This window comes from Mandrillus leucophaeus, unplaced genomic scaffold, assembly GCF_000951045.1.
Source record: "Mandrillus leucophaeus isolate KB7577 unplaced genomic scaffold, Mleu.le_1.0 Scaffold21, whole genome shotgun sequence".
Taxonomy (NCBI): Eukaryota; Metazoa; Chordata; class Mammalia; order Primates; family Cercopithecidae; genus Mandrillus; species Mandrillus leucophaeus.
In genome coordinates, this window is record NW_012102143.1 from 8,120,774 (window position 1) to 8,130,214 (window position 9,441).

General features: G+C 58.4%; 1 protein-coding gene across 1 annotated transcript in view; it reads right to left on the reverse strand.

Annotated features, from left to right (window-relative positions):
* Positions 1-9,441, reverse strand: part of HDAC4 (histone deacetylase 4) — a 271,636-nt gene that overhangs the window by 11,708 nt on the left and 250,487 nt on the right. Inside the window, exons 22-23 of the mRNA XM_011980321.1 lie at positions 8,456-8,574; positions 6,645-6,778 (exon numbers count right to left, since the gene is read on the reverse strand). Coding sequence (XP_011835711.1) covers positions 6,645-6,778; positions 8,456-8,574 — 253 coding nt within the window. The remainder of the gene's footprint in view (positions 1-6,644; positions 6,779-8,455; positions 8,575-9,441) is intronic.

Sequence of the window (9,441 nt, forward strand, 5' to 3'; positions counted from 1 at the left end):
GCCTGCAGGACAGTTCTCCGGGGGGCCTTGGACCCACCCACCGGCCTGCAGGACAGTTCTCCGGGGGGCCTTGGACCCACCCAGGTCCCTCACACTCGTAGTTCTCGAGAGTGACTGTGGACTGTGCTGGGGAACACAGCCTGAGATGCGGAGGACACAGGCCAGCCAGCCTGGCTCTGTCCCAGTCCTCCACCAGTGGAAACAGGCTACCCTTCAGTGCTTCAGCTCAGCGTGTCACACGGCACTTGGGGTACAAAATTCAGGACAGGCTGTTTCCTAGAGGAGCGTGCAGACAGGACTCCATCCACGGGGGCATTTTCCGAGCCTTGGGGGACCGGCTCGTGGTGCCCCGGGCTTCTGCCATCCCCTGCTGCCTGTCTGTCAGTAGTAAATCCGCTGCACAGAACGTGTGGGTGGGTGTTCTGTCTCCCTGGACTCAGAAAAGCTGGTCACCAATGTGCGGAGAACCTGCTTCACACCACTGCTCCCTCCCTCCCTCTCTCTCTCCTTCCTTCTCTCTGTCCATCTGTCTAATTCACCCCACTAGGAACAAATAGGGAAAAAACAATCCAAGAGAAAAACAGGCAAAAGACATGAACTTCACGAGAGGGGAAAGCCCAAGTGGCCAAGAGGCAGATGCCGGGCTGCCCAGCTATGGCGGCCACGAGGGACCCTGGAGCCCTGCAGGGGGGCCAGTTTTACCCCCGTCCAGCTGGCAAAGGTCAAGGGCAACAATGCCAAGTGCTGCTGAGGTCTGGTCACGCCACTGCTGAAGACAGTTTCAACCCTTAAAAAGCCTCTTCATGTTATCTCCTAAAGGTGAACAAACACATCCTGGGCCCGTCACTTCCCCTCCTGGACATTTACCGGAGACACGGTCACCTAGGTGTCCTGGGGACTTGCCCGGAAGCTCAGCAGAACTCTATCTATCACAAGCAAACCCGGAGCAGCCCACACCTGCCCCGGTCCGGGCCCGTGCGGGATACGCGCAGGCTCCTTTACAGAGGGGCCCCAAGGAAGGAGGAGCGTTGAGATGTCCCTCATATCCCAACACCCAGGTAACGGGGCCCAGAGGGACGGCCCCGCTACATGTGGCCACAGCTCCTTCAACTCTGAAGGCCACAAGGCTGGGCTCCGCCTTGCTGCAAGTTGGCCAGGAAGGCTTAGGCAGCCCAGATGGAAAGAGGAGCAAGCCGGACACACGACATGGATCCTGTGTGTGCCACACGTGGCTGTGCGCAGATAAAACGTTTGCTGTTGGCATGGGGGGAGTGTGACTGAGTGTGAGAGTGTGGTGTGTGTGAGCAATCATGTGTGTAAATGTGTGTGCGTGACAGCCTGTGGGGTATGTGAGAGTGCACGTGTGTGGTGTGTGTGAGACTGTAGTGCCTGTGTATGCGCGCATGAGACTGTGTTGTGTGCATTTATGAGGGTATGAATGTGCAGATATGTGAGACTGTGGTGCTTGTGTGGGTGTGCCTACGTGTGGTTTGTGCATGTACAAGACAGCATGCGTGTGTGGTGCATGTACAAGACAGCATGCGTGTGTGGTGCATGTGATGTGTGTGGTGCCTGTGTGGGGTGTGTGCGTGCACGAGAGGGTGTGTATGTCGTGTGTGTGCATGTGTGACTGTGGTGCTTGCGTGGGTGTGCATGTGGTGTGCACGCGTGCGAGGATGCGCATGTGGTGTGTGCACGTGAGACTGTGTGGTGCCTGTGTGTGCATATGTGTGGTGTGTGCATGCACGAGAGGGTGTGTGTATGTGCACATGTGAGACTGGCATCTGTGTGGGTGTGCGCATGTGGTTGTGTGCATGAGCGGGTGTGTGTGGTGTGTGCACATCTGAGACTCTGTGGTGCCTGTGTGGGTGTGCATATGTGTGGTGTGTGCATGAGAGGGGGTGTGTGTGTGTGGTGTGTGCACATGTGAGACTGTGGTGCCTGTGTGTGCATATCTGCGGTGTGTGTGTGCACAAGAGGGTGTGCGTGTGGTGTGTGCATGTGTGACTGTGGTGCTTGTGTGGTGTGCGTGAGATGTGCGTGTGGTGCGTGAGACTTTGGTATGTGTGTGTGCGCGTATGTGTGGTGTGTGTGTACAAGAGGGTGCCCATGTGGGGTGTGAGTGTGATGAGGAAGAGTGACTGGAAGCAGCAGGCAGCCAGCTCTCAGGTGGATCCAACTCAGTCGCTCACACACACTTGGTTTTTGTTACTCTGTTAGAGCTGCTTCAGGTCCACACGTTTCACAAAGCATCAGGACATAACTAATGAGCTAAACTCTGGGGGAAAACCTTTTCCACACAACACCCTCTCCTGCTCCACGAATGTCCTCCACGAATCCTGGAGTGGGATAAATGAGATGGTGGCATTTTAACCCTGAAATGCCCCATGACTAAAGTAGAAAATTGGCCCAAGCAAAAACCTGCCTGGGGCACGGTCTCCGACCGGAGAGATGGCCCTTCCCCAACCTCCCGGGGGCACGGGCCTGGGCCACAGATCCCCGTGGCCGTCTGGTGCAGGGTCTTTGATGGAAGTTGGCTCGAGGCCCGACTCGGTGCTGCCCCCACACGACTCCATGGCCCGTCTACACTGCAACATGCGACACTCGTAGGGAACTTTTCACTGTCCACGGTCACTGGCGGTTGCAGAAAACTGAACATGGAAACCATTACATAAAATAGTTGCTGGGAGCAGCACCGGCCTCCAGACGTGCGAGCTGAAGACAGAGGGGTCGCTCTGATAGGGAGCGGGGACACTGAGGCCCCTCTGCGCTTCCTGTCCTGCACACCCTATAACTCAGCCACTTCTGCTGCAGCAGCGTCCCCGCAGGCCACTGCCGTCACAGCTGGCGGCCCCGCCTGTGTGTGCCAGATTGCCCGGCACACTGTATATCAACCTTCATCAAAGGCCGCCGGGCAGAGGAGCGGGGCCCAGGCCAACTCTTGTGCATTAAAGAGACTTTTAAAGAGACCTTGATAAAATGAGTGCTTCCTGCTTTCTGATGTGTTTAAGTAAAAGAACATTTTCTTGTTTGAAGACCAAACGTGCATCAGGAAGCAAGAACAGGCCGTGGCTCAAAGAGAAGTTCCCTATTGTTATTTAAAATAACCAGCCAGAGAACCATAAGGCTTCGGGATGGTAGAATATATACGTCTGTTGCCTTTTAACTGGAGCAAAAAGGGGGAAAAGACTGTTTAATGTGAAGAAAGCATCTGTAAAGTGCTTTGGACGTTTTAAACAGCAGCCTGGTATTTTATCCAGCCTGTCGCTGGCCAGCTTGCCGGCTGCAGGGATGCCACCTGGTTCTTTGATCTACTTGTGATTTATGTTAACGTGAACACCATCTCTGACCAGCAAAGACGGCCAGGAGAAGGAAGGGCATGTCCTGGTACCTGCAGCCACTGCCCATGTCCCCTCTCGGCACCCCTCTGGCTGGCACTCTGATGGCCTAGGCTGCAGGTCCCATGGGGTTCCCCTTGGCAATGCCAGGTCCTGATCCTCCCCCTCAAGGCCCTGCCCTTGGCCATCACTTGCTGTCGCTCCCCTGGCTAAGTCCTGTGCACTTGGGGTTTGGCACCCAGGGGGTCTCACATACGCCAGGTCTGCTGTGCCCGGGGTCACGCACCCAGGGGTCTCGCTCTGTAGTGGGTCATGGCACCGTTCCCATCCTCCCAGGCCAGGCCGTGGTCCTGCAGTCTTTAAGGCAGCACTGTCAGCTGTCGGTGGAGCGGTGCAAGGGGACATATGTGCCCACCCCTCAGAAGATCCAGGGGTTCCAGTGGGGCCCAACAGACCACCTCCGGCCCGGCCCCTCTGCCTCGGGCTCTTGGTTTGGCCAGTCCAGCCTCCCCCACGCCCTCTGTGAGAGCCCAACTGTCCTCCCGTGAGGTGCCTGTACCTCTGGGCTCTCACTGACCCCCAAGGTCACCCTGCCCTTGGCGTCCTCTACTTCCTCAAGCCACCGAACCTCCCTCCTGTCTGGGAGACTGCTGGCCGGTGCTCACTTCCCTGACTGCCAGCTTCCTGGCTGCCCAAGTCTGGGTCCAGGCCCTGTGGCAGCCTTTGGGTGAGCCAAGGCTCAGCGCTGCCAGTCCTGGCCCTCCCTCAGCGGCTTCGCATGGTCACCAGGGCAAGGCACTGAGCCCCGCCAACCATCTGCAGGCCTCACCCACGGCCCTTGGATCAGGAGTCACTGCAGAGAGACGCCGCCTTGCAGGTTCTAAGGAAGCTGCCCCTCTCTCTCGGATGGACCCTCTAAGGCAAGGGCTGGAGGAACACACAGCTGACGTGCACCGCCCTGGCTTCCCCAGTCCGGAAAGGCCCCCTTGCTGGGCCGGGCAGTTTCTGTCACCTGGAGATATTTCTGGTGTGCTTGGCCTTTAGGCCTGTGTCTGAATGAGACCTTTCCTGGAAAATAAAGCAGGTTTGTCTCAGAGCGAATCTTTCAATATTTAGGATTACAAAACTGGCCTTTCTGGGAAAGCCATGGCAGCAGGCCTGCTGGGGGCGGGGGGCGGAGGATGCTCTGTGCTGCTCCCGCTTCCGGCACAGGCTGCTGAGGGGGTGGGGAGGGGCCCGGAGGATGTCCTCTGCTGCTCCCACTTCTGATGCAGGGGGAGACCCCTGACTGAGGAGGCCCTGGCTGGAGGTAGGACTTGCAGCCCCAGGTCCCCTCTCCACTGTCTCTGATGCTGCCCCTCACACTGGCCTCGACAGAAAGGGAGGGAGGAAGGTTCTGGTGCTGCGGCGGCCTGGGGCCCTAGGAAGGTGGGGGTCTTGACTGCTCACAATAAGACCCTGCTCTCACAAGCAGACCCAGGTCAGGAATGCGCGGCTTCCTCTGCTAAAGCGGCCCCCAGTTAGCAGCAAGCCACCAATCATTTGGAAAGCAACCTGCTTCCCAGGGACAGAGGGCAGAGGTTGTGGAGGTGGGAACTGACTGTGACCACTGGGGTTCCTCTCATAATGGGGTTTGCACTGGGGAAGAAGACCCCTTTTTGTTCTAACACAACGAGAATGCCAGCACCCATGCCCACGTGCATGAGGCATCCTCTGCAAGGTGCCCTGTGTGCTGGCCACCTCGAGGCCCAGCACACGCTGAGGCCACCCACAGACAGTGGGCCAGAGAGCAGACCCTGCCTCTGCATTTTCCAGAACGAGGCAAACGATGCCTGCACACCAGACCTCACGAGAGCTGTGCTTAACTACAGGGGTCCGTGGCCTCCTGTGCGGCCTGACATTTCCCCCCCTGCTTGTGACCTCGAGTGCCTCTGGGTGCTGCCCCGAGCTGCACGGCACCCGGATCGTCCTGGAGTGAGCAGGGCCGGCTTTCCATTGGGGGAGGCTTGTGCAGAGTGTCCTGGGACAGCTGAGTCCCTGTCGTCCCTCTGCCCCCCTGCATAATGCCAGGCCAGAGCACCTGTCAGTAGGAGCCATCAGACACCAGAGCCCAGGGTGCAGGGCACCTGTGACTCTGTGACCGCCCATCTGATGAACAGAGGGCCTGGGACCAGCACCTCGGTCTGGGGCACCCACGGGCAGGCAAAAGCCAGCACTGACCCGAGGGCGTCTGAGTGGCTGCTGCCCCACTGGTTCCCCAAACAGAAGGGGCAGGGGAGATTTTTTATAAAGACAGGTGAGGTCGGATGGCAGAGTGCTGCCCTTTCCTTGAGCTGAAAATGAGGATGCTGCTTCCCGAGAAGCCCCCCAGAGTGGGGGCTGAGCATCTGAAGGGGGTGAAAACCACTGAGCACCAGGACACCCCCACTAAGTGCCCTGTCACCCTGACTCTTCTGAGACTGTCCTCAGGACTGCCAAGCTGGGGACAGCAGTCCCAGAGGGCACGGGAGGCAGACTCCCACCAGGCCCCCCAGCAAGGCCTCTGCATCTGGCGTGCTGGAGCCTCAGCACTGCCCTGCTCTCCACTTCCTGTGGTAAAGTGATGCGGACACATGGCCCTCGAGTCCCCCACACTTCGGGTGGCTGTTCTCAGGACCTGCGCTGGAGCAGGGAGGCCCGGGCTCCAACATCACGCTGGAATGGAACGCTGCAGGTGGTGCCCTCACCCTGAGCCCTTGGAACGTTCTTTTTCTCTGCCCAGGCCTCGGAGGCCCGGCTGTACAGACCACAGCGTCTCTGACCCCCTCCGGCGGTGTTGGTAGGGACACAGCAGGGAGCCATGTTCCTGGGGGCTCAGAGCAGCAGATAGGCCTGCTGGGCAGAAGAGCCCCAGCCTGCCTCGGGGCCACTGACCGAAACCCACATGAGGATTCCCTAGAGAAGCTGACTGTCCACAGAGGACATGAAGAGAGAAACAGAAAACCTCTGGTCACAACGTGCTCCATGTAACGGACAGAGGGACCCTGAACCGGAAGGGTGCAGCTGCACTGCAGAGGACCCTGAGCCATCTTCTCACGACAAAAGGGCTCCTTCCAGTCCTGCCCCACCCACCTCTTCCAGCCATCATCACAGTTCTGCCACACGTAGAGCTACGCGGGGGTGGGGGGCAGGTGCAAGGCAGAGCAGTGGCATCCACATGGTCAGAGACCCACTGGCTTTCACACTCTGGGGCTCTCGGGCAGCCAGGCCACAACCCCAAGCCTGTCAGTGTGGAGTGTCCCGTGGGGGTCTCTGGGGCCTTCGTACCTCATTTCCCAGCAAGGCAGAAACGCATGCTTCGGAGGCGTCGCAAATGGCGGTCAGGTCGTGGCCTCCCTCGAGGGCCAGGACAATCCGGCCGCCAGCCAGGCCCATCAGCTGCTTCGTCAGGTACCCAAAGCCTGCAACGGGAAACGGGAGACTGCGGTGTGAACGGGGAAGGGCCGCGGCCAGTGCAGCCCAGAAACGTATCTCACGGCATTGTAAGAAGACTGGGGGCTGGGGTGGCGAGACACACGGCCAGGCCGGGTTTGGTTTAATAGATTTGCTGAGGAGTTTCGGCTTTGGATTTCCTCTTTGATCTGTTTGAGAATAGGAATTATGGCTTCAATGCTTTGATTTTTAATCAGCAAATCATCTGCTCTAGGGGATGAGGGCAGCCAGCCCCACTCAGAGGCCGCAGGCCACCTGCCCTTTGGCCCCCTCAGAGGGGCTATGGCCATGCTCTTGTGGCCACGGCCCAGTGGGCTCTGGTTATCTGACACGCTCTGAACATGTATGTGTACACATGTGCACAGGCTGCATATTCTCCTGGAGGGTTCTCCCACGTCCAGGTCTGAGCGTCTGGCTTTGATCAGGAGCCACAGTCCCGCCACTGCACCCACATCACTCACCCCGGGAGGGAATGCCTGCTGGATGAGGGTAATCACCACCCTCAGCCAGGCCAGGCTGGTGCTGATTAGAGAGCCGGGAACCACGCGTCGCTGATTAGTGGCCCCGATCATGGGCTGGCGAGGCTGTAACTTCCCAAAGCCTCGGTTCATCCCGTCTGATAGGAACAGTGACGGGGCTTCGAGGCAGCTGTGAGGACTGAGGAGGAAGCTGAGGATGTTGTGGCCGCGGTGCTCCGGGCCGGGTGCTGTGGGGTGTTGGGCACAGTGGAAGCTCTTTGCCCTCCGTCTGGTCACTTTGCTGGCCACTAGGCCACACAGCCTGGGGACAGGTAGATTGTGCAAGGCCCCACAGAAGCCTGGCCACCAAGGGCCGCCTCAGGTCTCCTGGGTGAGCCACACCCTCCCCATGCAAGGACCTGAGAGATGGGCCCCTCCTTGGCCGCCTGTGCCAACAGGAGTGGGGAGGGCCGCACACGATGGACGCTGGGGCCTTGAGGGCGTCACCAGGGCTAGGACCAAGGCCCCAGGAAGCCTCGGCCTCAGGAGGTTCTCCAGGTTCCTCGGGGACTCCGGGGTGGGGGAGGCGGCCAGGCCTTTGTATGTGCCGAGTGCTGATGCCAAGAGGTTTTCATCTCCTTGTGAGTTACTGAGGCACAGTGGGAGCACTGCTGAGGCACAGTGGGAGCACTGCTGGGCAGTCCCTCCTCCCACCTTGACAGCACGCCCCCTAACGCTGATCCCAAAAGGACCCCCACATCCTGGGCTTCCTCATCCAACTCTGAACTTGGCTGTGCTCCCAGCAACTTCCCTTTACATTTCCAAGGAGCGCTGCCTGCCAGAGAAGCAGCACAGGGCGCGTCTCAGCTCTCGGTGGGACCAGGATCTGCCCCTGGAGGTGGCCTGCAGGTTCCTGGGCACCCGCATCCCAGAGAGGGAGCCTTGTGTGCCCTAGGCCCCTCCTGGGCAAAGAATGCCTGAGGTGCCTGGGTCTGAGCTCCCGCTGCCCACTTTGAGTTCTTTGGGGCCTAGCAAATGGACTGGTTCCCAGAATGGTCAGGACCTTGGCCATTAGTAAAAAGGTGCCTTTCCTGATCTTGTTATTGAGAAGGAGACCTGACACGTGGAACACAGCGGATCATGGACATGAGCAGAGGCGGCTCCTTGGTCATGCGCAGAACCACTTACATCTGGCGGAGAGGTTGTAGCCCCCGAGAGGTGTGGGGTGGCCCTCCACAGCGTCGAAGCCCGATGACACCAACACCACGTCTGGGGCAAACTCGCTGGCGATCGGCATGACCACCGTTCTGCAAAGGGCAGGAGAAGGCGTCATTGGGTCAGCTCAGAGAAGGACGGGATAGTCACGAAACCCCGAGGTTCCCTCTGGCACTGATCACGCCTGCCCCGCACCCCCTCGGCCATTGGCGGCCTGAGGGCTCCACACAGCAGGCTGGAATCTGGCGACCCACGCTTAATTAGAAGGGAATCAACCTGCGTGTGATCCAGGCTCATTTCACACACATCTTCACAATGCAAGCCAACAAGCCCCACTATACTTGCTTAGTGAGAGTATTGCTGTTTCTTGATATGCTGTTTTCTGCATATTTCTGTAACCCCCATGGCACAAGCTGCATTAACCTGGAGGAGTGAAGCCAGCTCCCTGTCCCACCAACACCCCTCCCTGGCCCTGCCTCGTCCTCCCTGCCCAGTCCTCCCAGGCCAGGTCCTCCCTGCCCATCCTCTCTTCTGAGACGGGGTTAGCTCCACTCGCCCCATCAGGCTGCCCTTGCTGCTACAATGCACTTTCCACAGCTCCCACTGAAGACACGTGCAGTCACCCACTGCCCCCAGTGCTGGGACTGTGTGTGGCCGAAAGGGCCGAGAGCCCTTGCCAGCCCTGCTGGGGGAGCCCACGTGTTCCTTAGTCACCCTAGAACACCAACACACACAGGTGTAACAGGAATTACAACGCAATTAAGACGCTTAAGAATCTTTAAAGGGAAAACTGATGACAAATGTAAGAGAACTCACTGGAAAAGACAGAACCACTGAGAAATTCTTTAAGTTATATTAGGGAAATAAGGAAAATATTCTATTTGGAAAGGGGAAAAAGCACTCCTTAACACAAAAGAACTTATCAATCCATAGTCTACTGATCTTATCAGCATTTGCTA